The sequence below is a fragment of the Pelodiscus sinensis genome, chromosome 9 (assembly GCF_052426305.1).
Source record: "Pelodiscus sinensis isolate ZL-2025 chromosome 9, ASM5242630v1, whole genome shotgun sequence".
Taxonomy (NCBI): Eukaryota; Metazoa; Chordata; order Testudines; family Trionychidae; genus Pelodiscus; species Pelodiscus sinensis.
The window spans coordinates 10,046,781-10,074,540 of NC_143060.1; the positions used below are offsets into that span (position 1 = coordinate 10,046,781).

Genomic DNA, 27,760 nt, shown 5'->3' on the forward strand with positions numbered 1-27,760 from the left:
TTGGAGAGCGAGGCCCACAGGTAGGGAGATGCCAGCCCTACCCAGGGGTACACTAGCTCACTACTTTACTGTGTGGCACTCGGAGAGGCTCCTTAAACGGGCTCTTGCCGGCTCCTAACGCTCCGAGAGCTTTTTAATTATAGTTTATATTCGCCTACCCTTTCCTGACTTCAAACACATGGCACAAAGGATTTGCTGTTTTGTTTCAGGTAAAACCCAATAATTAAAATTCAAGCCCCGTCCCATGCATCTGCTTCTTCTTTGCCAAATGAATTGAAGGCCGAGAGAAAAGAGATCACAGATGGGGTGCAGGTTTTTGGAAGAAATTTGAGAAACACCATTGTCCAGGATCAAAACTCAATGTCTTGCTCTACAAAGGGGGCTGCTTTAAGCCCCTCCACTTCTATGGGGCTTGTTTTTTAAACTTTAAGTGCTCCGCACAATGAGCTGCCACCTAAATGTCACAACCACTTCTAAGTGTGGCTCGCTGCAAAGGGGGCCGAGCAATGAAGGAAGCGAAGGGAAAGCGGATAATTAAAAACCTAGAACGCCTCCCGTTTTCCAGATCCCTAATGCCGCTCCCAAGGCGGGGAGAGGCCAGTGGAGCTACTGGGGTGAGCGGATTTGGGGCTAATACCCATGTTCATGCCAAGGAGAAAATCTTTAAGGGGAGGGGCTAGCTCCTGCCCCACCCAGCGGGGGGGGGGGTCCCATATTGTGGAGTGCAAATTGTTTCATTAGCCGAAGCCACGAAGATAAAACCCTTTATTTTTATTCGTGATCTCAGCGCCCCTGGGATTTCCCAGAGGAGTTTTCCCCCCTCCGGGGAATGATGTTTGCTGCCCCGAACTGGCTGGGGAGCTGGGAAGTCCTGGGATGGCTGCATACCCTTGGGTCGGTCCCAGGGCCGGCCGGGAGGCGCAGGAGGGTGGGGCAGGGATGTAAGGCGTCATTAAAAAAGAAGGGGGGGGGGTAAAAAACCCCTCGTCGGGGAACATTCATTCTCGTCTTCTTCTGCAATTAGCGCGCGCTCTTTAATTGGCCCCCGTATGCAAATGCTGACTTCCCCCAGTGTCCGGGCAGCCGCCCCGCTTGGAACCAGCTCTTGCTGAGCTGGGTCGGGTCTGATCCCGGGTTCGCCTCCGCAGCGCGGAGCAGGATCCCGGGCGCTGAGCGGGCCGCCTGCCCTGCAAACTGGGAAGGCAGCCGGGGGCGGGACGCAGTTTCTGCCCCGCTGGATTCTCTCTCGGGCCCAGCGGGGGGAGGGCGAGACTCGGGTTGTTGTTAGTTTGCAGACTCCAGCCAGGCAGGGGGAGCTGGGGGGGGGGGTTGCTCTGCGCCCGCCTGGCAGGCTCGAGCGGATGCCGAGTGTGTCTCGTGGCCCCAGGCAGGCCCGGTCTGGGTCGGATTGGGCGCGGCCGGACCCGCGTACCGGTGCGTACCGGAACGAGCGGGTGGGCAAGAAGCCGCATCCCTTAGGCCGCCTGGTTGTTTAGATCTGGGGAGGAGGCGGGGGGGGGGGGGCGTTGTCTATTGCCAGCAGGAATCTGGGGCACCACTGCAGAACCTGGCACCTCTGGCACTCAGGGCAGGAGCCTCTGCTCCCTGAGCTAAAAGCAGACTGGCTCCAGGCTGAGGCAGTCGCAGGCTTCTTAGCCCCTGTACTCGTCGGTGCCAGCAGATGGGATGCTGCATCACACCCAGCAGGTCACAGTTTGCAGGTTAGGCATCCAATGAAGGGCACTTACCGGAAGCCTTGGGCTGGCTGGATCTGTCAGACTGTGGGGAAGGGGAGGAAAATAGCCATGCTTGGGGGTAGCTGCCAGGCACCTCCACCCCTGGTGTTGCACTGCAAGGCAGAGGGAAGGGGAAACTTTACAGGGAGCTCCCTTGCCCCCAGTACACCCACCACATACTGCAGGCAGTCTCAGCCTAGGATACTTCTTCCCACTCCTGGGCCTTGTTTGCCCCCAGGGCCACTTGGGGAGGCAACCTTGGCTGGCTGAAGGTGTGACGGGCAAGGGTCCAGTTCAGGCCTTTTGCTCTGCAGCATCAGCCCAGCTGCCAAGCCCAGTGGGGCATTGCCTGCCTGCTTAGGTCACGGTGCCCCAAGGAACTGGGCCGAAGCCTGGCCAGGGTACCGCAGGGCTCATGCTGCTTCAGGTCACCATGGCCTGGCCTCACGGACAGACACTTTGCTGAGGGGCAATGTTGGCTCTAATTTGTCCTATACATTTTATGTGCACTAAGGCATGTGCAGATATGGGCCACTAGTAGAAACACATGCTGCTAGCTGTAGGTGCTCTGCTAATCAGCTGGGTGGCATTTGAATCTGACCTAGGTGGCTACCCAAGCACTCAGCTTACCGGGAACACAGCTGAGGGAACTAAGGAGAGGCTTCTCCCCCCACCTGCTGCATATGGGATCTATCACTTACATAGACCCATTGAAGTGGAGGGTGTTTGGACAACGCTACTAGTAGACAAAAGACCAAGGTAATAAACAAGCTAAAAAGAAAAGAAAGTCATGGAAGTAGGGGAGTGGGTGTCAGGATTCCTGGTTTCTTCTCCTAGCTCAGTTAATTATTTGATCTTTACAACTGGACAAAGCTTGGAGCCTCTGGTTCAGCTTCCCCCTATGTAAAGTATTTTATTACTTCTAAATATAGCTCAAAACATATCTCCAAAAGGGTACTGTGAAATCCTCAGATAAAAGAGGCTATACCAACTGCAACAGTAAGAAAGAAGCAAATAAACACCAATCTATTGAGCTGGATTACTTAGAAAATATGAGGTTTTGCACGAACAGCGCAGTTTAGTCTTTGAAACAATATTCACAAAAAGTGAAGGTCGAAACAGAAGAAACATAAGGTCTTGTCCTGCATTTTTACAATGGAAACCGTAACAGCTTCATTCCAGCAGATTCTAGTTTTGCTCCTCTTTCATTTATGGCTGGGAAAGATGGTGCCATGCTTGTTCCTCATCAAAATGAGGTTCTTACTCTTCTCGACATCTTTAGGAAATATTCCATTGGTTCATGCGGCTCCCAGTTTGCAGGAGGCACTTGCCAGTGACTATGTCTGCTGCTGCCAGAGATTGGGAAATGAAGCCCTCTCTTCTGGTTAGATTTGAAAATTCTCACACCCTTTATATTCGTGGAATCAGCATGCCTTTGTTTGGTTTTTGTCTGAGATCTGATAGACTCTGTTTAACCTTGCAAAAGAAAATACACTAATTAAGGCTATGTTTTACCCTCCATAACACTGGGTGATTTCTTAGGTTTAACTCCACTGAGCAAAGATTTTCGTATTGCTTTTTTTTTTTTGCAGACATTTTTATCCCAAGCTTTGCATATGCTTTCTCTTAGGTGATCTCTTTCACCTCACTGTTGTCTGCTGATTATTTTCTCACAGGAGAAGCCACAGGCAGAAGGAGAGGAGGTGCCATAAAAACTTTTGATTCATTAGTCACAGTGGCTACGTCTACACTGGCATGATTTTCCGGAAATGCTTTTAATGGAAAAGTTTTCCGTTAAAAGCATTTTCAGAAAAGCGCATCTAGATTAGCAGGATGCTTTTCCGCAAAAAAGCCCCGATCGCCATTTTTGCGATCAGGGCTTTTTTGTAGAAAACAAATCTCTGTTGCCTACGCTGGCTCTTTTGGGCAAAAGTTTTTCAGAAAAAGACTTTTGCCTGAATGGGAGCAGCATAGTATTTCCGCAAAAGCACTGACAATCTTACATGAACTCGTCAGTGCTTTTGCGGAAATTCAAGCAGCCAGTGTAGACAGCGGGCAAGTTTTTCCGCAAAAGCAGATGATTTTGCGGAAAAACTTGCCAGTCTAGACACAGCCAGTGAGGCTAACATAGGACCTTAATTTTTACCCCAGTTCCTTACTCTCCATGCATCTCTGTCAATTTAGTTAACTGCCTTTCAGTTTTTGAACATAACATTTGGTTCTAAATTAGAGGCTACCTCATGCTCTATAACTAATGTAGCCTATCTCATAAATTCTGTTGGATCCACCCTCAGGGCCTGAAAGCATGACATTACTAATGGAAGTAATAATTAAAAGCACAATATGACATGGAAAGTGTGAAAATCAGAAGTCATATGTACAATTATCTTATTTGTCTTTTGAGTAACATGCTGAGGCTATGACTACATTGAACTCTTATTTCGAAATAGTGTGTGCATCTACACAGCAAGTCCGTTATTTCAGAATAATGGGTTTCTTACTCTGACTTCTGTAACCCTTATTTCACAAGGAGTAAGGGAAGTCAAAGGAGAAAAGTGTTCTTCCTTCGACTTCCTGCTATGTAGACAGCGCCAAAAGCAATTAATGTAGCTGAAGTTGCATATCTTTACTTGACTTTAGCCCACAGCATAGATGTACCCTGAGAGAGCTAATATCTTTTATTGGACCCACTTCTGTTGATGAATGAGACAAGTATTCATGTTACACAGAGCTCTTCTTCAGGTCTGGGAAGGGTGTCAGCTAAATACTTTTTTAGCTTAAATCCGCGGTTCTTAAAACTTCTTCGCACCACAACCCCCTTCTGACAAAAATTGTTTCATGACCCCAGCATGGGGGACCAAAACCTGAGCCTACCTGAGCCCCATAAACCTCGAGTATAGGGGCCAAAGCCTGAGCCCCACAGCAGTGGGGCTATGTCTAGACTGCACTGTTAAATCGGAAAAGATCTGCGATTTGTGGTATGCAAATTACTTATATTTTTCCAATTTAAATTTGAAAGAGGCTCTTTTGAAATTTGGCTTGTCTACGCAGTGGCAAATTGCCAAAGATAGTACTCTTTCGAGCCATCCCTTATTCCTTGTAGAATGAGGTTTACAGGGATGGCAAAAGAGCATGTCCGTTCTTTCGAAAAACATTTCGAAAAAGCGGACACATTCCTTGGACGCAACACTGCTTTTTCAGGATACCTGGTATCCCAGAAAAGCAATGCAGTCTAGCTGTAGCCTTTATGAGGTGGTGTGGGAGGCAAAACTGAAGCAAAAGGGCTTCAGCCCTAGCATGGGGGCCTGTAATCTGAGCTCCCTGTACCTTCAGTCCTGGGCAGTGGGTTCAGGCTTGAGCTCTGGAACCTGCATGTCTAAGCCTGCCCTGGAGATCCCATTCAAAAGGTCTCATAATCCACTTTGGGGTCCCAACCCGTGGTTTGAGATCGGCTGGCTTAGGCAGTGAATGTATCCGAGAGACCATGTGAGATGAAGTGGTCCAGTAACCTATAGTCATCGGCCAAAAGAAGCAGGGACAGTGGGTTACAGATTGTTGTAGGAAACTATAAATCCAGGGCCTTGATTTTTAGTATCTAGCAACGTTATGAATTTAAGCTTCCAGGCTTGATTTTTGAAAGGGGTTGTGTAGGTATCATTTGAGGACAAGGAATGAGAGATCAGATAATTTGTTTGCATTTGGGGCATTCCTGATTACGTGCACTAAGACAGTGGTGGCCAACCTGGGGACTGTATGTGGCTCTTTGGGGTTTTATGTGCAGCCTGCAAGATATTTTATTTACTGTTCTCCATGTGCAGAGTAACCAGATGCCGTTGGTTTCCAGCCACAGTTTTTTCCCTACTGGAATTACTAAAGTGACACACATTAAAACCAGAGCATATGAAGGGAGGTACCTCAGCATTGACTGAGCGCGCTCTGTATTCAATCAAACACTGCAATAGTTCAATCAGCACACCCTGCAAATTCTAGGTACCCAAGAGCAGTTAGCAAAACTACCCTATCCCGGAAGACCATCTTAGTTACAATCTTGCAACCTACTGAGATGGAGGACCACTCATGCGGCCCGCTCACCAGCCTAGGTTGCCCATCAATGTACTAAGAACTGGTTTACAGTTAAGTCAATGCAAAGCAGCTTGTGTCAACCTAGCTGTGGACATGTCTGCACTTGAATTTTTCTCCTGCCATCATAACTGCCCTGCTCTGCCAACTTAATCCATCTCGAGTGGCATATAGTTACCGTCAATGTGGTTAGGTTGACACAGTGTCAACATAGGCCCATATTCTCTGGTCTGACTGAACTGACTGTAGCCCCAAAGGAATTCTTCCATATTCCTTTGTGCTGCTTTCATGGTACACGCCGTTGGCTGCTCTTCATTTACAGGCTCAATGGCCTCTTTTCACCAGTCCAGCCAAGCAAAAGGGCCACACAGCTAGTGTTATCATGCTCCTAGGGAATGCCTCTAGGTACGGTACTTAATTGGATGGTACAAGGTCTGTATTGCAGCAGTTCTCTTACTATTTCATTTCCCTGCCTAAGGGAGGTAGCTGGAGAGTTACAGTCTTCTGGTGCCACACTGGTTTCTTTAGGCTCCACGTAGCTGCTTAGAGCAGCCTCATGGCTTCTAAAATACAATGTGCCCAAATGAGCACCCAAGCCGACTCCAGGATCAGGGAGCCACAAGGGTGGGACTAGGACAGCTCTTCTCTAGCTCTCCCCTGAGAACAGCTCAGTCAGACCAGACAATCTGGACCTATATTTTTACCTGTCAGTTATTTGGGTTCCCTGTTGCTCTTTGGTTTCGATAAAAGCTAATGACAAACTGTAGTTGTAATTCATCTTGAAAAGTCAGGCTGTTTTTAAGAGATGGAAAAAAATCTGTCTTTTATCCCAGACTGCAAAGCAATGTTTAGAGATGTCCAAAGGGTACTGGGGATGGAATAGACGTATTAGTGTATTTTGAGTTTCTGAATGGAGAAAGAGCCATGTGCATTCATAATTATTTAATTAAACAACTTATCCAGGCTCCACAAATGAGGCAAGCATCCAGTCTGAAACTGGAAATGGATCAGGACACACAAGAAGGATATGTCAGAAAATATGAATAACGAACGCAGAACAGGGTTGCCAGAGGAAGATTTTTATCTTCCTAACTAATCAAGGAGAAAAAATAAAAATGCCTCAAACCACTGAAAAGAGCGCTTGTCATTAAATGAAATATGCTGAGAGAGAAATGCCCATTATAAACCCTAAAGTGCCCAGTTATGGAAATCTGTAGCCAGGCTTTAAGTGTGTAGTCTGGCACGTGAGAGGATATAATCACACCACCTAATTTTTTTCCCAACATTGTAGTCACAATAATTTGTGTATCAGAAAGTGCTCAGACATATTCAAAATTGAAGCAATATCACTGTATACCACAATTCTTATTGAAATAAAGCAGGCAGTGTCGAAAGAACAGGGATAAGTGAGAATGCAAAGGAGCTTGAACATCTCCATTCTAAACACGTGGACCCAACGGTATGACTAGAACTCGGGCCAGTTATTTTAAGGGCAGCAGTTGTCAAACTGTGTTGGGACCCTGGCAAGGGTCACAATGCCTTTTTAATGGGGTCACCAGGGCTGGTGTTAGATATGTAGGGACCCAGGGCCAAAGCGCAAGGCCCACCACCCAAGACCAGGGGCTCAAGCCCGAAGATTTTGGCTTTGGCCTCCGGCCCAGAGTGCTGGGGCTTGGATTTGGGCTTTGAGCCCCTTCCCCACATGGGGCAGCAAGGCTGAGGTGGGCTCAGGCTTCGATCCCCACTCCTGGGGTGGTGCAGTAATTTTTGTTGTCAGAAAGAGGGTCATGGTGCAATAAAGTTTGAAAACCCTTGCTCAAGGATACTCACTTGGTACACGCCGTGGACATGTGGTTTGGGGGGGGGGGGAACAGAAGGTAGCGAAGGAGCTCCGTTGTCTTTGATCCTATGTCAGTAATCAGGGAGATGGGTTTGACAGCTCAAATGCCAGTGGCTTTCCAGGCCTGCAGCTCAAAGTTGTGCCCCTGATCGAAAACTAAAAAAAGTTAGCTAGAGATTAAGGGAATTGAATCAACCAAGAAAATAGTGGATTGCTCAATTGATTCATTAGACTTGAACTTGTCTAGAGAATGAGGATATTGATGAGCCAGGAATGCTTTTTACTCATGAAGAGTTTTCAGTTAAGATTACTTTAATGTTTCCAATGCATGGTTACAAAACCCCTCCATCCAGGACTAGGGAACAGTTGGTAAATTCAAGTTAAAATTGATGAGTTGTAAAATACAAATAGTCATAATGGAGACAAGCTAAGAGTACGCATTTTGTGAGAGACGTGTAGAGTAATGCAAGAGTCACCTGCTAATTGCTGACACTGGACAAAACCACAAAGTAAGAACAATTAACAGAACTAAGAATTCACTGTGTAGTTCTCAGATGCTGCATCATCTCTGCAAAATCTCTCTCGCAGGTATACATACTTGTCAAGAGTTTCTCCCCCACACAGATAGGAACAGTGAAATCATGTTTTAAACACAGGTCAAGTACATTTTAGTAGAAACATTATTGTAGCTACAAATTTATTTTATGTTTCTAATGGTGCCGAAAAGGTACAGTTTGTGAAAGCCAAAGTCCTGTTCTGCTACATTTAAAAAAACAGTTTAATAAAAAAAACCTCACTAAATGTAAGAGTGCAGATGACAAGAACACAGATGAAACACTTGGGTATTGCATAATTTCGAATGTGATTAGAACAGCACTGCCAAAAGCAGGACCTTACCTCAGAAGCTGCAGAGAGCACCCCACCTTCACCATAATATTTAGGGGGCTAATAGTTAAAGCCAACACCTTATTACAGGATTCCATTAATTAACAAAATTCATTGACATTTAATATTAATCATTAATGAGCTGAGGATATAAAAACAGAATTAGAGATATGCTCTTGCTCTGTAGTAACATTGTTACAGTTGTAGGTAATATTGCGTAACAGTCTGAATAATCATTGGCGGATTGACTACACTAGCAGAGTATGGTTAGTTTAGGTCAGCAGAAAATCATGCATAGGATATTAATGTGTCCACACTGGATTAATTTGCAGTATGGGCCTAATCTGGAAAGGGATCTCCAATCTTGGAGTCTGCTTCTCAAAATGAGGCCCAATGTCTCTTAGACCCAAAATCATCAACATTTTCTCAAAACAGAAAGCTATAATTGTGTTCTTGCAGGAGGATGTCTTACTTACTAGCAGAGGGCTGCAATACCATCACTTAGAACAGTTTTAATTATCACCACCACATTTTGATGATGCCAGTGTATTCTGTGGTATGAATAAAATGAGAAGAAACTGTCAAAACAAATGTTAGGGGGAAAAAAAACCAGGAGCATTGACTTAACAGGTTCAACAAATATTCAAGCCACATTTAATAACCAAATTAGTATCAAAGAATATATAGTCAAAATACAGAAATAAAGTCGAGTGAGAGAAAACAGCATGATGAGATCAAACAAAAGTTAAACAGATTAAATATAAAAAGTTAACTGAAAGTTTGCCCTGCTATGTGCAGCAATATTTCAGCAACTCCTTTCTTTAATAGCCAATTAAACAATGACGAGCTAATGGAAGGGGTGGGGGGAACTAAAGCATCACTTTGAAGTACCTGCTGTATAAGTTACTGTGATTGTGCAAACAATGTCACCCAGTTTGCAACCTGTGTTAAATTTAGATTTAATAGTTGTAGTGTCTGCTTTTGTTTTTATTTTTCTTGTGAAGCAGTACAGAGGTTTAAAATTAAGTGTCTGCATTTGGCTCTCCATTACATTTGCCTATTATTTTGTGTGTTGTGGACTGCAGATGATTACATCTAAACCTTTAGCTTGTCATGAGTACATCACTTCTAAAAGTATGTGCTGTGTGCATTAATTACAGAATTATCATAAAGATACAGTAAGGCTTTCCCCACTCTGAAGTTTGCATTTTTTGGTAGGTAACAATATATCAGCTTTACTAACACCCTAATAATAGTCATACATTAATTTTATATCTCCATTCCCCCAAAAGAAAAAAAAGACCGAAGATGTGTACAGTTAAGATTCTGATTAGTATTCAGTGTTGAAACTGGGATTCAATCTGCTACGGTAAAGAACATGAGATATATATATATAAACAAAGTGTGAAAATAATACTCCAAGCTTCTTCTTTCTTTTTTTTTGTCACAAACAAAGTTTGTTTAGCAGCTGATGTTTCTGTAGTGCTCCTGTGCACTATGCAGTAAGCCCAGGGATAAAACAAAAAGCATATCAAAAGTGTTTTGATGCAGGGTTAGGCATCAAGTATATATTAAGGTCTGAACCTTCAGTATGCTCATTCTGTGGTTTAGGTACATAAGGTACCAAATTTTGTCCGTATCAGATACCAGATAGTGCATACATTTCAGACAATAGAACTAGAATTTGTTAATCTGAGACGGGATCAGCAACCTACTGTTAAAATGTCAAAATAAGGCAGATTTCTTATTACACCATCTCTTCAGATATTTATCATTTGGTGAAACAAACAAGGTGCTTTAAAAACAGCAGAGTAATAGGATACAAACAAGTGCCAGAAAGAAGGAAAATGCAAAAATGGGAACTGCCATTTCTTCCACAATGAGGAATAGAGAACTTTTGTATCTGGTATTTGAAAGATTTTTAACAGCTAATATTCAATATCAGCTGATTCCTGAAGTGTTGGCAAGATACCAGATTTCTGGTACTGGCCCATTTCTAACATTATTTAAATATTCACATCATGCAATAAGCAGTTTCACACACTGCAATGTAATGGCAAATACTTCCTAAACTGAATCAGAACTGAAACCCAAAGCAGAACCAGTAAATAAATATCTTGCATATATGTCAAACTATATTCTTCAAACAAAACCTTACATCTTATCAAAGAAGTCAGAAAGTACCAACAAAAATTATATGCTTTCTACTATAATACTGTTAAATTTCCATGGCTGAGAATGTTCCATTTAATTTTTTTCTGCCTTTTTAAATTAGGTGGCACAGTAGAAATCCACACAGAGTAAAATGCATATATATGAGGGCGCTGGCTCAGCGAGATATCAAATATACAGCATTCTAGTGTCAAAAGTACAGGCAGAAATGTCCAAGATTCCTTGGTGAAAAAGGGGCATCTGAGGAGTAAAAATTCTACTTAACAATCACTCACATTTTAACAGTGCATTAATTATAACAAAAGCCAGATGAGAAGTGAGCAACAGAGTCGTAATGTTCAGTGTTCATAACAGAATAGTATCCTCTGCTCATTTAAACGAGGTTGGAAACATATACTCATGGATGTGAAACTTTAAGTAGCTAGGTTTATTTTTTTCAGGATTCTTGCAAGAGGCAGAGTGGTGACACTGCATTGAATTGGATGATAGTACAAGGTGGTTTTGCTAGAAGCCTCTCCCCCAGCACTGTGCCTCTGTCTTATCAAAGGGTTACGAGTTCTGTCATCTGGTCTAATCTATTCTTTTGCCTCTAGGAAAAGGGTTTCTTGAGGATACAGTTTTACCTCCAGTAATGATTTATTTGGATCCAGCTGAGTCACCTGTAAAGATAAAACAAGAAATCGGAAAAGACATGTATAAGTCCTGTGAACTATATATCTTCAGGAGCATAGACTAATGTTCATTGGGAAGCAATTTTGATTTCTGCCCGGGGGATTCATAAAGGTAATTCCCATTAGTGCTAACAGGAACTCTGTGCATGAATTCCCAGTGCACTGGTGAAAGAACAGATTCCTTTATTTTAAACAGATGCTACCCATTCGCTCTGGGAAGAGTTGTTTACTTTGCCTTATCAGCTTCAGGATGAAGATATCTGGTTTTGCCACAGTGGATGTCATTCTGAAAGGGTTACTGGAAGGTGAAAGTGAGACACACAAATAGATTACCCGCTCACATGCATCCTAAACGCCCACTTAGTTCAAGAGGAGATTTAAGTTTGCAAGAATGTGGGACTGGCTTTATATTTGATTCATTTGAGCCCTGGTTCAGCAAAGCATCAAGGGCTAGATTTTTCATGGCATTTAGGAACTTAAAGCTGCAGATAGGTACCTAGTGGGACTGTCATACCTATGCATCTAGCTAAGCAGATCACTGGGGAAATAGGTGCCTGAGTCTTTTGAAAACCGTACTATGCACCTATTTACTTCTTTAGGTTCCCAAATATCTTTACAAACTGGCTCTTAATGGAACGGGCACCTTCAGCTACCATTGGCTTTCACTTTAAACTGTGAGTAATCTCTTCCCTGTTCAGCAAAGCATTAAGGCCCCATTGAAGTAACTTTAATGAAACTTAAGCATGTACTTTAGGTGCTTTATTGAAATGTGCTCAAGTGCTTTCGAAACTGTTCTGCACGTGGGCCTGATCAATGCAGTGAGACTCAGTCGCTATAGCTATGGACGTTTACCATACACATAATAGTAGAAAGGCGAGCCCAGCCTTTGTATCAAACATTTGTATGTTGTAACATCCAGAATTGTATAACACCCTTGTGGCATTTAAAAGGACAATGGCAAGGTTTTGATATACATATTTAATCACTACTTATTAACTTTGTTGTTTGAAACAATCCACTGATAGTTTGATCTTTAGTTCTGGTTTATTTCTTTCTTCGCACATGAATATTGGGTTTATTACTGAGGTTATAAATGAGTACTGTTTTATTAGCATTATGCTAAAGCAGCAATGACAAATGCATACAGGCAAGCCTTATTTAGAAGCAACATTGTTTTACCTATGACCACATCAGGCCTCTAGATTTTAAAAACTCTTCATAGAGGTCAAAGCTTAAAAAAAAAGAAATTAGTGATGTACAAGTGTATCAGGTATTAGAAATTACTATAATTAACACCTACTGTATTTAATTTGTATTTCTCTTTCTCAAAAGCATGTTGGTATGTTTCTCATACCAATCCTGGGATACTGGAAGTTTTAAAATGCAATCCCTTTAATTTGATAGCATTTATTCCAAGTAACTTTATTGTCACTGTATTACTGTACAATTACAGATAATTCACTATTTACATTTTAAAGCCCATTCAAAATCAGTCTAATTCATCTTGATGAATGTAATGGTACTAAAAAAAAAATACAGATATATATTTTTAATTCCCAATACTGAGATATATTTTCCTATGTTTTGTACCACAGTGAGTTATCTGTGAATAGTAGAGTAGAAAAATGTACAGACACCGGACTATTAAAATTCATTTTAGATTTCTACTATCTATACTCCAATTATGCATTCCTGCACAGATGCTGCTTAAATTATTGAAAGGTTGTTATCTTAGATAGCAAACCTGTTATGTAAAAAACAGCCAAAGTAATGTGTTCAAGTTTGTGATTACAGAAGTATACTAATTAAGTACCTTGTTGCATTTTTAATGCTTTAGTATTCTTCTGCTACTGTCCATTGCATTTAGGCACTGAAAGGAAGTGTATAGGGACCTTTATAATTCTCAGCACAAGAGGTATAGTGCACCTGAGAGAAGCAATTTTATTTCTCTGTTCAGTTTAAGCCTGTGTCTAATTAGATCCTCTCTCTTTTCAAATCCCACAACCCCTTTATTGCAAAGCAAGGAAAGGTAGGTGGAGGGAGGGAGAGATTTGTCTGTATCAGGCAAAAGCTGATTTGAAAAGCAACGCTGGGTTAATGAACACTATCCTCCAGACTGTAACCAGATGGAAACCCTTTATTCACTTGAGTGTAATTAATGATACACATCCTAATCAAAACTCCTGGGTTTTGCAAACTTCAGTTACCTTAATAACAAAGATGAGCAATGTACTTTTGTCAATTTCTTTATATGCAGGAAGTTAGATAAAAACAGACTTGAGTACCTACAGTTAAGAAGCCTGTGAGCTTTTCTCGATTTCAGTGTGCTGTTTAATACACCGAGGGACAGCAGAGTTTGCAAATGTTTACACCATTACCCAATTAACTAACAATATGGCTCATACATCTGTCAACAAACAAAGCTGTTGTTGCTTTGTTTTAGCTCCTTGGCATTTTCTGTTCATATGGATCGCCATTGTACTTAATTATCATGCCATAACCCTTCTGCAGCTTCTACTTTGTTATTTGTGGTTTGTAAATATATTGTTTACCAAAAAGAACAGAAGCTTTATTAGAGAACACGCCTCTGACCAAAAGAAATGCTTCAACTGGTGAATAAATGATTAAATATAGAGCAAGGCTAAAACCCCTTGTAACTTAAAATATCTTTAGAATTAGAAACCCAGAGAGTTAAATACAACAAAGATCAAAGACCCTATAAGAAATGTCACCAACACAGGTGTCTTTATCCCACTGTTTTAGTGAAATTTATTTTGCTTAGCCAGATTTATATAACTATTTCACAGTGGAACTCTAAAGGCTTAAACTTTCTTTACATTAATTTAATTTACAATCTGTTAAAATTAGTATAACATTAAAATAAAATCTGGAAAACATTCTGGATTTATAAAAAAAAAATCTTTGCTCTGGTGTAATGACCTTTTTTATCATGCTCATGTATGTGTAATATATACATCTGAAGACTACTATATTCTACATTTGTTAAACTGAACAGAAAATAAGTTCCAAAATCCTGCTTATCTAAAGGTGACATGAATATTATAGCCCCAGTTCAGGGAAAAACCTAAGCATGTGCTTAACCCTAAGCCTCTAAGTAATTCCACTGATCTCAAGGAGACTCAGGTATTTACGGTCAGCACACACTGAAGTGCCTAACTGTTTACAAAATTCTCCTCAAATGAGGCACTTGGTATATTTGTTTTAGACTTGCTTCCCCCCCTCCCGCCTTTCTTCCCTCAGATGCTATGACATCTAGTTCCACACTGGTCACTAGCTCACATTCAAATGATGTCACATGTTTTCCCATAGTTACAAACCAGATCAGGCAGAGCTGGCCCAAGGAAGAAGCCAGGTAATGTCTTTTAAAATAAAGTAGTCTTTTGCAAAGTTTTAAATATTCTATATTCCAAGGGATGTAAAACAAGAGCAACCTTTTATGTAGCATATAAAAGGCCCTGTCAGCTGACTTCATGTTTTATCAAGGTTCCATGCCTGACCCAACGCCAACAGCTTAGTGTTAGCTGAGACTCCACAAATGAGGGGAGAAGATGATGGGAGCAGGAATGGCTGTTTAGAAGCTCAAAATACAATAATGTACACAATAAAACGCTCAAGCTTATGACACCTTTCATTGGTGAGCTTTATATGATGTAAATTTTTAATATCTTTTCATACCAAAAAATTTTTTCCTTCCAAACTCATTTTATGCTGCACTACATGCTCACCTGAACTCACCTACGAGTGCTACCGCTACATTCACACCCTGTACAGCTGCGATTTTACTGTTTACAAGGTACGGTGGCCCCCCCGCCCTCCAACCCAGCACAAAAGAGATACGAAGAACATGGCTTAATGCCAAGAATGCCATTTTTAAAATGATTTGAATATATAAATATTATAACGTAGTTGAGCAGCAAATATCACACCCTTCCCCTCTCTCTATACCCTAGGACTAAGGATCTGATTTTCAGTAGCTCAAACCTCTCTTTCACTTATACACGCATGAATACATTTCATGAATCAAATGCACAAAGAGTTCTTTTACTCTCTTTCCTAATCCCCCTAAGTATAAATGCAGTGAAAATTACTTAAATGCGCACCTGGTAAAGGACTAAATCTGTTTAAAAACCATATTTTCACTCTGACACACAAACAAATACAGTGACTCCTTTCTACCTGTTAAAATAATAATCTGTGTATGTAAGAGGGTTATCTGGATAATAGGTTCAACAACGGGCATGAATAAAGAGTGTATACTTACTAGAAATAAATGCAATTGGATCTGGTTTAGCGGAATTAGCTTGAAAATAGTTTTAATGTGAATGAAAGAAACCTGTCATGTTAACAAATACGGAACAATATTATCTCTCAGTGAGCAAAACATGGCAAATAAAACATTACCTTGTTCACAATATAAAGCTTTAATCCAGAAACACTGAGTGACTGACCATCCCTACCTATATACACACACACTGGACTTGTGTATATTTTTAAAAACAAATTCTAACACCCAAAACATTTCTCCTAAGATGTATCTTGAATTCAGCATAACACATCAAAGAGACAAGGTGTCCTATGGCACCTTAGGGTATGTCTAGACTACATGGCTCCATCGACGGAGCCATGTATATTAGGTTTCTAGACATAGGAAAATGAAGCGGCGATTTAAATAATCGCTGCTTCATTTACATAAAAAATGGCTGCCGCGCTGTGCTGATCAGCTGTTTGGCGGCACAGCGCGTAGTCTGGACGCTCAGTGGTCGACAAGGGCTTCCCTAAACTTGTCTAGAGTAACTTCCTTACTCTAAACTTGTCATTGTGAATTAGGTGTTATTATCCTTACTTGACTGATGGATAAACTGTAGCAGAGAGCGAGAGAGATTGTCACTTGGCCAAAGGTTCACAATGAGCCAGCAGCAGTATTGGGAACAGAACCCAGGTGCAGTGCTGGGTGAGAAAATAGAATTGATTTGAGCTGAACTGAATTTGAATTTTTTTTCAGAAGTTTTGGTGAGAGGCCTGTCGCAGGTCAGTTCCAGAGCAAGGATCTGAAACTGGGTCATCCCTGGTGGGTGCCCAAATCACTGGGCTAATGGTGAGAGGGGGAGTGCGAAGGGGTATGATCACCACCTCCTTTTCTACCTCTGCCTCTTCTGGCTGTTTTGTGAATGGTTACAACTATTCATGTCAAATTCACAAATAGTCTTGTGTCAACTGAAACAGCCTTTTTGTTGAATAAAATATTCACCAGAAATATTTCACCCAGATCTCCCCAGGAGTACTGGGTCCCAGGCCTTTGCTCGAATGTTTAGATCACACTGGCTTGCTTTTAGAATCTCACTACATCATGTAGACTGCTGTAGAACAGTTAGAATACACCATTAGCCTGCGTGAGTTACCACCTGCACAAAGTTCTGGGAGAAACTTAGGAGTCAGATTCACAGCGCATGACTCTTTCTTTTATGATGACCTAGAGCACTGAACTGAATGGAATTCTTGTGCTGAACTGAATGGAATTCTTGCACCACTGATTTCAATTGGACTACATGTAGTGAGAATTATAGTGTGGAGTGTTTAACCTTGTATAGTGTTTAATCTTGCATAAAAGGATAATTGTACAGTAAGGATAATCCAAGTGATACTCTACTTGGTGAGATACGGGTAGTGTTTTGTCTATGGACGCGACCATGTAATATTATACTACAATAAAAAATGATAAAAAACCAGTCTATTGATCTGATGGCATTTAATGAGTAAGATTTTGAATCCTTCTCACTAGAGGTCAGATGTTGGGTATGGGGATGCGGAGAGATGAGTGTGCACTATGCGCCTGCTATGGCACTCTCTACAGATGGATCTGGATAAGAATCAGGGCTGCATACAGGATGGGAAAGTCCTGCTGGAGACACAGGGTATGTCTACACTACCCCGCTAGTTCGAACTAGCGGGGTAATGTAGGCATACCGCACTTGCAAATGAAGCCCGGGATTTGAATTTCCCGGGCTTCATTTGCATAAGCGGGGTGTACCGGTAGTTCGGAATAGGAAGCCTAGTCCGAACTACCTAGTTCGAGCCCCGTGTAGCCGCGCTGCACGGGGTTCGAACCAGCGGGGTTTTAAAAATGGCGGCTCCCCACTTATGCAAATGAAGCCCAGGAAATTCAAATCCCGGGCTTCATTTGCAAGTGCGGTATGCCTACATTACCCTCCTAGTTCGAACTAGGAGGGTATTGTAGACATACCCCTAGTGATATACTCAAACAAGACTGACAAGGGATAAGAAGAAATGTTAAAGGCTCAACTCACTCTACTTCTCCTGCTGAAACTTTGAATATTTGTTGCTGATTGGCTCTGGTTAGTTCAGAAGAACTTAGATGTCATGGAAAATCCACAAGAAATTCCATGATGTGCTGTCATATAGCTACACGCCTGGGTCATCAGCAGGTTTAGGGGATCTGGCGCACACACCTCTGACAACTGCACTAACTGAGTAACTGATAGCAGCAGGAGGAAATCATTCTGTGTGGGGGTCAGCGGCAGAAGTTACTGGGGCACTTTGCAAGTGGGTCCCACAGATAGTTGCTAGCAGCGGAGGACTGGAGAGACTCAGGAAATTTGGGTTCTACACTGTGCATTGGAGAGACATGTGCTCTGGTGGGCAGATTCTTCTGCCTATTATCCATTAGCATGGCCCCTTCTGCCTCAGCCCGTCACTTTCCCAGTCCCAATCCAGTGTCTCCTCCAGAGCTGACTCCTTGCCCTCTTTTCTTCACCAAAGTCATTCTCCTTGTTCAACAAGTCCTAATCTCATGTCTTGGGATTCTCCAGCCCACTCCCAGTCTTCACCAGCTCTTTGTCACCAGTGTCCTTGCCCAGCCAGACTAGTGCTAACCAGCTGCTCTGCTATTTTATCTACCCAGGCCTGGTCTCCACTCACTCCAGTGCCCTCATTTCCCATCCCCAGTGGCTCCAAATCCCAGTTTCTCTCCCTGGGCACCTCACTCGGCATCCCCCCAACCAACTCCTTGTGCTGGTCTCTTTGTCCAGCCAGTCCCAATTCTCTCCCACAGCTCCTCATCTGATCTCCGTCTTTCCCTCAATTCCTGGCTTCTGCTCCCCTCATTGCCATCCCTACTCTCCAGTCTCCTTGCCTAGCCATTGTCCTCCACCCCTCACCTCTCCTGATTCCCAGGCTCCTTGCACTGCCAGTCACAGTCTTACCCAGTCCCAGTTCTCTTGCTGGAGCAATCCCAATTCCCCTCCCAACCCAACCACCAGTCCTAGCTTCCCTCCTCCACCAGGCAAACTCCAGTCCCAGTCTTTCTACCTTTCCCCATACTTCTTTTCCCAATCTAATTCCCCAAGCTGGTCCAGCCTTGTCCCTTTCGCTTTAGAATTTGGCAGTATCCTCCTGTAAACCTGCCAGGGGTGTCATTGACAGCACAGGCAAGACCATCTACAGGCAGATCTCAGGCTTCACTAATGCTGTAAATCAATCTAAGTTATGCTAGTTTCAGTTACATAAATGACATAACTGAGGTCAATGTCATTTAGGTTGTCTTAGCACAGTGCAGATGTATGTTAATGGGAGATGCTATAGCTTCCATTTCTCAGGGAGATGGGAGTACAGATGTTGACGGGAAAGTGCTCTCCTATTGACTTAGTGTGTCTTCACCAGACCTGCTAAATCGACACTGCTGCATCAATTGCCATAGAGCTGATTTAGCTGGCAATGTAGACATGGATTAGGCACTTGGACTTGGCCCCTTCTAGCTCCAGGCTGGCGCAAGCACAGTGTAGATACAGTCTTCAGGGAATTTAACAATAGAGCAGCTGGGCCAAGTATTCCACCATCTGTACCATTTCCCTCACAACTAATTAAATTGCTGCATGTAAATTAACTGTGGAGCATGGATGGTGATTTGTTGAGTTACCTCTGATATCACAATGGTTTAGGACACTTTGCATGGCATACATACATGCCTTGCTGTGTCTGTACATGCCATGGGTGTAAAGTCAAATGGCTAAGGTTAAAAATTGGACAGTAACAGATTACACATCCTAGTGGTGACTGAACCTGGTGATAGTCTGAACAAAAAACGATCACAGACAAACTTATAGCTGTTCCCATTGCTTCACAATGATTCAGCAGCATTCCAGGCTTCTGAGTGATACACAGACAGAGTGACAGTCATGGAATCATTCTCATTGCTAAAACAAATCTCTATGGAGTACAAGTCAACTGCAATTTTTAAAAGGCTTATAACTTGGCCACATTTTGGCAGACTGTCACAGGAACAGCAAAAGAAAGGTACGTCACTGACAACATGTAGGCATTAAAGCTCTTTTAAAAAAAGATCACCAGAAAATGTTCACATGTGCAAAACAATGTCTTTTTCTTAGTCTTGTCCTTGGAAAGGGTTGAACCATTTGGCTGAAATTTTCCAGAAAAATCAGCCTGAGGCAGACTCCCAACATGGAAAATTTCAGCCTGAGCAGTCAGAAGATTAGTAAAGTTATAAGCATTTGAAAACAGGTTGGACAACCTTAGCATTAGGTGGTGCAACCAGCCCCACCCACAATAAACAAAACAATCGTACAAAGGAGCTTTCAAGATGTGACCAATCACCATTTTGACTACTTTGCTAACATGTTGTGTCTATTTGGCTTTTTTAGATTGTAAGATCTTTAGAGAAAGGGTAATTTTGGATAATAATTCATAAAAATAATATTTCCTTTCTTTTACAAGCTAAGATAGACCCCCAGTGAATTTAATTACTGCCTTTTTTGTGTGGGAAGGACAGCAGGACATAAGACTTCTCTTATCTTGTTGGCTCTCCCTGAGACAATGATTAAAAGTATAGACGGAGAGCTGGTCTATACAGGGTTTTAAGGCTTTCATCAATCCTTAGGAAGGAATGTCCAACGGTGTAAAAATAGTTTTTCCCCTAATGCTTCAATATATGCCAACCTTTTCTTCACATAATCTCATTACTTCTCCTCATTTGCGACAGCCAAGATTCCCTGTCGCCCCCTCCCCAGCAATTAGAAAAGAAGGCGGTCATTAGAAAGACAGGAATGTTGCTCTGCTTCAGCCCCCAGGGTATACTGAGGCTCAGTGTGTGCTCTACCCTCCCTTTTGGGAGGATGAACACCATTCTGCACTCCTCCAATACTTTCACTTGCACCCAAGTCAAATCCTCATTTTCTTTCAGGAAGGAGGAGGGGAAAGAGAGAACTCCCTTGTGTCATGGAAGTTTCGACCAGGAGCTAAACAAACCTGATGACTATGCAATCAAGACTCCACCAGATGACACTCTTAGTAACATATAGGGTTCTGCACAGACTTCTAGATGTAGATCAGTGTTTCTCAACCAGTGGTACAAGTACCCTTAGGAGTACTCGAGAGAAGTCTGAGGGGTACGTCAACACAAGTAAAATTTGGAGAAAACTGAATTTTTGTTTTAAGTTTACAGCGCTTTATTATTTTTGTACTTTTTACAACCAAAAATTTCATCGCCCGCCCGGCTATGATTAAGTTGTTTAAACAAATGTGTTGTGATGGTAGAAACTTTGTGTGCGTGTCTGAAAACTCTAGGTACTGGGGGTACTTACAATTCTTTTTTTTTTTTTTTTAAAGGGGGTACTTTATAAAAAAAGGTTAAGAAACACAGATGTAGATTGTCAGGTGAGAAAGTACCAGTCAGTAATGAGATTTATATGCACTTAATTATGATCAGGCTTGACGGGGGGGAGGGGGGAGAGAGGGGGAGAGAAGAGCAGAGGGGACAGTTATCCTGGGGCCTGGCATCTCAAAGGAGTCTGGGGCTCCGGCTACCACCACAGTAGCAACAGTGGCAGCTGAAGCCTTTGGCCTTTTAAATTGCTGCAGGAGGACTTTTCACTCTGGGCAGCTACGAGCTGTGGGGGAGAGGGCACACCACGCCTTGGGCAGCACTGAGGGCTGGCTGCCATCGGCCCCCACCCCTTCTGCGAGCATGGAGCTGGCCCCCTCACCTTGCCCAGTGGAGGCTATTGGCACCCCGATATAATGACTGAATAAAAATCCCAAAGGATATTTAAACGCAAGTTCAAAGACTAGTGTCAGACAGACTAGAGGTGAGCACTGCATGAAAGCCTGTGTGGAATCAGTAACATTCCCAGGACTGTTTTTGCCATTTAGTTGGATGTATTCACTTACCCCATTACCAAAACGGCAAGAGATCATTTAACGTTCTAGTTTATTTCTAGTCTAGACAAAGCATTTTTAATGTTTTCATGTTACCAAGGCTTTTTCTGGAGTATTTTGATACTACAGATATAAGTATCTGAGGGGTAGCTGTGTTAGTCTGAATCTGCAAGAACAACGAGAAGTCCTGTGGCACCTTATAGACTAATGCTCCAATAAATCTGTTAGTCTACAGATACAATGTACCTTTTGTTCACTGGCCTGGCTTAAACTTCTCCTGAAATAAGCTACAGATTGAACTTCTCTGGTCTGGCAATGAGGGGATTTGCTGGACCAGGAGTGGTCCCCTACTACTGGCTTCCTAGCCACCACCCTTCTCTGCGGCCAGCTGCTTCAGGCTGTGCCAGGTCCTGTTGCCCTTAGGCTCTGGCCCCAGCCACTGGGGTTGGAGCAACACGGCTGCCAGGGCTGGGGCTTCCTGGCAACTGCAAGAGCACCCCCCTCTCCTGCCTGCCCCCCGCCAGTGACTCCCAACTGAGTTGCCAGCCTCCCCATCATGCTCCCGGTCCTGCTGCCAAATCTCTCTGTCCCTGGGCTCTGTGGTCCAGGAACATCCGTGGTTCTGATGCCAGAACATCAAGCCTGAACTGCTCTAGTCAATTTTATTTTCCAGGAAGAAAATGTTAATTTTTGCAGAAAAGCCAGGATCATTCCAACATTCACTCTCAACAATTCTAACTATGGAAAATTGGGATGTAACTTTTTAGTAATAGGAGTTATCAAGATACTCTAGCAGTTTTGCCATTGACTTCAATGGGGCCAGAATTTCACCCACTGTCTTTGCAGATTCATGCTGGAAGAGGCTGCATCTCATGCTTTGTGAGCAACAGAACCATTAAAATGCATAAAACCATCAGAGTAACATGAATTGAACACCAATTTGAATGTTCAGACCATGATTATAAATTGCCCTGTTCACCTGAATTTAGTACCCATAGGCCTCTGCTTAAGCTGGGTTTTAAATGATGTTAAAAAAAACCCAGTTACTATTGTACATAATAAGAATTATAAATGATTAAAAACTACTGAAGAGATTACATGGATCACATATCAAATTACATTTCCTCTCAACTTGCAGAAATCATGACAAAGAGGAAATGCACCATTAACCATGTAATACAATGAAAGAGTTGTAGAAGTTGACAAAACTTTTAAACTTTTAAAAGTTGACAAAAATATTTATTTCTCTAGATGATTTTTTCCTTTTGTACTGGGAAAACACCGATTTATGTCCTGGAGCTTGAAATTAAGATAACTTTTAAAGTTTATTTTAATGACTTGTTTGTGCTCCAGAACCATCAGCAATATTAGCATAGTTCTGTGAACACTTTGTTAATTAACTAGGACTACAGAATTAGCCCAACATTTATTTATATATATAACATATAAAATTCAGCAACGGAGTAATGTGAATTTAAAAATACATTTGAAATCCAGAAGATGTGCCTCCTCAGATAACTTTAAAATAGATCCAATACTGGGCCCACACCTATTTGTTAGTTTTCCTTATGGCTTGATTTTTTGTTTCATGGCTTAGCCCCTTGATGCTAGAGTATGATCTCCAGTAACAGTAGCCTGCATACTGTTGGGCAGTGAAGAATCCCAGTCCTAGCTATTATCCAGTGAAACGAGCATAATCTCAGTGAAGTAACATTTGACTTGAGCTGTCATTTTAGCTTTTTACACCATGAATCCTCTGTCTCTATCAACACAGCCAAATATGCTGCTATAGCTCAGTAATTAAGGACACATCTATACTTACCATGCCAGAGATCAATCTTCTGGTGTTCAGTTTAGTTGGTTCTGCTACAACGAATGCAGAGGGTGCCCCTGCCTGGTGCTGGTACTCCTTGATGCGCAAGGAGTAAGAGAAGTTGACAGGAATGTTTGGTCCCATCAATCTCCTGCTATGGAGATGGTGCCAAGCTTGGCTTAAGGTACGTCGACTCTAGCTAGGTTATTTACGTAGCTGGAATTCCATACCTTAAGCCTACCTTCTGGGTCTAGTATAGATCTGGTCTACGTGTGCAGGTCAGTAGGCCTCACTGAAGCTTCGACAGTGCTGCTCAGTACCAGAGTGCTACAGGGGAAGCTAAATCCTGAAGATGCTCTTGGACCTAGGTCTTTCTGAGGGCAACACACTATCTAATGAGCTACACTGTTCCTTGAAGGCAGGAGTAGCTCTGGACCGGACAGTGCTATTCAAACTCTCTTGAAGCACCAAGCTCCCAGGGGAGGGGTGCATCTTACACCATCCCATAGGAAGAGGTGATGTGCTTGCCTCTTTGCTACTGGCGATATATGCTGATTTGTGCAGCGAGGTATATGGCCTTGCCTCCTTTGGCATGGTTTCCATCACAACAGGCACTGAGGGTCACTGCTCCTGGAGGAGCCAAGGGCTTATGCACATGCCTGGTCCTTGGAGGGGATGTAAGATGCATAGGAAGGATGGTGATCTCTGCCCTAGTTTGTACCCCTATGCAATGCTCAGGAACAGCCTGGCCTTACACCTATTGAAATCCTGATCAGCACGTATTTTGAGTGGATGAACTACCTCCCTCCATCCTCTCCCTCATTTCTTCAAACTGTTGCTGGAATTGGCTAATTAAAAGGATTTAAACAATCTTAACATTCTAAACAGAGCAAACTGGTTCTGAATTATTAAGCAACATTTTAGATGCATTTGAATAACCTTAAGTGACTTAACTGCCACCTGATCCTAAGCCACAGCTCAGATAAATAAATGTGAAATACTGTAGAAGCCTTAAGCTTACTAAGGCTTCCAGATACAATAAGTAAAAAGCTTAAGTGTCCAGTTCACTGCAAAAGACACTCTAAAATAAATGGTTTAGATTGGTGGAAATAGAGGGCAGAAATAACTGCAAGGTTTAATTTTGATTTCCAGAGGAAACTTGTAAACAGAGAATGTGCAAAGGTTTTCCAATGCCCCTCCATGGTGCTATGGGGCGCTGTATTTCAAATCTGATGAAAAACTACAGTCAGGAACATTCTGGTTAGTGATTAAAGATGCCATAGCACTTTTGCAAGCACAGGCTGTTAATTCTGAGATTCTGGCCAAATTCCAATCTGGATAAATCCATGCTGTTTACTTAAACTGCCCCCTGTAGTGTCAATTGGATATGGTATCCTTCACTTCCTGATCTAACATGTCATGAAAAGCCTGCTTTGTAAGATGCACAAAGGCCTCAGGAAGACTTCTGCAGACTTCTCCATGGGAAGAAGTGATAGCATACCAGGCACTGGGTGGATCTGGGAGCTTGCATTCTTGGCAGACTATCACTGAGGGTACCCGGAAGGCTTTCAATCTGGAAAAGGGCTCATAGAAAAGGCCAAAAGGTAAGTGAGTACTGCTGAAAGAGCACACTCATGTCTCTGGGGCTTGCTCTGCTTCTTGCAGTGTTATTAAATAGCTGCTGTGTTAACATGCAAGAGGTGGCTGCATTTCAGTAGGAAGTGAAGGGATTCTTGGCAGGAACCATAAAAACGTAACATGTAGGCTGCACAAAAGCCAACAAGCACATTACACCTCAAATACCAAAAGAACATCCCCGTCCTTTAAAGAGGTCTGTTTATATACAGATAGCCTTTGCACATGCATCTAATGAAAAAACTGCATAGAACTACATTCATAGTACACACAGTATTGTAATCAGCAGGTTAAGTGTGTATTCATAATACAGACATTTATTTCTACACAAACTATTTATGTGACCAGAAAAAAAAAAAAAAAAAAAAAAAAAAACTTTCACAGGTATTCGTCAGGAATCCACTAAGCAGCCAAGTTCACTGATGTGAAATACAGCTTGGCATCCACTTTGCCATGGACTGCAATACTGAAGGAAAAAAGGTGGTTGGTATTCACTCAGTGTCAGCGGAAGGACAGCAATAGTCAATGAGGAAGTCCTGGTAACAAGTCACTGCGTGTGCTTAAATGCTTTGGAATGTTACTGCTGTTTTTAAACAACAAGTAGTGTCTAGAAAAGGTTAATCTGTGTATTTACTCATGTGGAAGTTTGTATTTACAGTAGGGTTATGATACCGACTTTAAGTTAGCCAAGGATATCTGTGTAAACAACAGGAATATAGAACTAATGAATTTTTATTTACTGGAGACGTGAAAGTATTTCAACAATATTTGGTTGGGACATCTGAACTGAGGGTGTTAAAAAGAGCATTTTGTACATGTGGTTGAAAATGTCCTCAACAGTTTTCCATCAGAAAATGCTAATTAGACAAAATCAAAATGTGTCACAAGAATGCATCAATTTTGTCAACATTTTCAATGAAAATTATCAGAGAGCTTCATTTTGACAAGGTCAAAGTCCCGAATTTCATCTTTATTGTTTTAACTTTTGTTATTCTTTATAAAAGCTGAAAAAATGAAGTCAAATGAAGCACTTTGACCTTATAAAAATAAAGCCATCTGATAACCTCATTTTATATGCCCCAAAAATCTGTGATAGGGATAGACACATGGTCCACGTACCTGAGAGTGTCACAGGGGACTAACTATGCACAGCATTTAAATACAGGAACAATGTAGCTTAAAGTGCATAAGGCTTGTTTGAAGTTGGAAGACCTGTAACATGGCAGACATTTTGAGATTGCTCCTCACTTTGGTTCCACTGAAAATACGATTACATGTTTAGATGGAGTAAAGTTAATTAGCAGTTAATGGGATTCTGCACATGCTACTTCAGACTCAGGCTAGAATATTCTTTCAGCTGCACGGGTGAACATTCTTTGTTCTTTTGAGAATAGCAGTAAAATGAATAGAAGAAATGGAATGTTTCCTATTTGTATGACTCCAACTCCTCCTTGGCCAGAAAAATCGGAAGGTGAATTAGGATTCCCAAAGTTCATTAAGATGATAGAAAAATAAAGTTGAAATGCCTTCATTTATACTAAAATGTGAGTGCTTCTTTTTAGCATGAGAAGGGAAAATGTTCGAAAGCTAAGTTCCAAGATGTAACCTAATTAATCACACAAATATGAATTGAAGCCTTATCCTCATTGAATGAGGATTCACATATACCTAATCGCTAAACTAAGCAGCAAATTGCACATGCACAAGTGCCAGAAATTACACTCATGTCTGATCACACATTTCCATGCAATGAATTATGGATGTTGTATCACAGACAAACACCACATTTGTTTCTCAAATGCAATGAAAAATATTTTGGTTTAGCGTAGTGTATCATCATCATTGCAACCACTTGTGAGGCACATGTGGATGTACTTATGTGGTTCAGAAGAGAAAACAGCATTCCTGGAATGCAGGGAGCAAATATACTGTGACCATGCACTTGTTATCTAGTGTACTGTGGCAAGGAAAGCAACATAGCCAATAGGCTAAATGCCAGCGACTCCAGAACTTGCATTTTACCAGACATATTAAACATGGCTAAGCTCAGCATAAATGCATTGCCGACATAATAGTTACACAAGTCTCTACGGAGAACACTATCTGCAGAGCTTCAGGTACCCTGTGGAGATGGATACGCAAAAGTATAGACATACTTCAACTTCAGTGCATGATGCAACTCACATCCTATAAATTTCACAGCAAATTCAATTTGAAATTCATGCTACACAGTAAGAGAGAAGGACTAAAAGGGCTTTTTTGAAAATTTACATTTAAAGAAATGTCCCCAGTGAAAACCTCATTGATATTTCCACCTTTATAAATAACGCTGACCCCACCACCATACTTTTCATCAGTACATCTCAAAGCACATGGCAAAGGAGGTCGGTGTGATTAACTCCATTTTCTAACTAGGGACACTAAGGGCTCATCTCGACTACGTTAAACTGTCAGAAGAGGATATGCAAATTCTGCAGGAAATGAAAGTAGTCTGGATGCTTTTTTTCAGCAAACCTCTCCCCTTTTTCGAAAAGCCACTCTTCCTCAAAAGCTGTGCCTTTGAAAGTGAGATCAGAAGAAGATATGCAAATTCCCACAGAATTTGCATATCCTCTTTTGACACGTTACTGTAGTCTAGATGAGCCCTTAGGGTGTGTCTACACTGCACCCAGAGCTCGAAATAAGCTATGCAATTTGAGCTATACAAATTGTGTAGCTT

The 27,760-nt window shown here is 42.0% G+C and overlaps 1 protein-coding gene across 3 annotated transcripts in view; it reads right to left on the bottom strand.

Annotated features, from left to right (window-relative positions):
* Positions 1 to 9,164: 9,164 nt before the first annotated feature.
* The window catches only part of FAF1 (Fas associated factor 1), a 305,232-nt gene continuing 286,636 nt past the window's right edge, over positions 9,165 to 27,760 (bottom strand). For all 3 annotated transcript variants that reach the window (XM_075935955.2, XM_075935954.2, XM_075935956.2), the window contains one exon: positions 9,165 to 11,372. In XM_075935955.2, the coding sequence (XP_075792070.1) occupies positions 11,289 to 11,372 (84 nt within the window). In that variant the 3' untranslated portion in view covers positions 9,165 to 11,288. The remainder of the gene's footprint in view (positions 11,373 to 27,760) is intronic.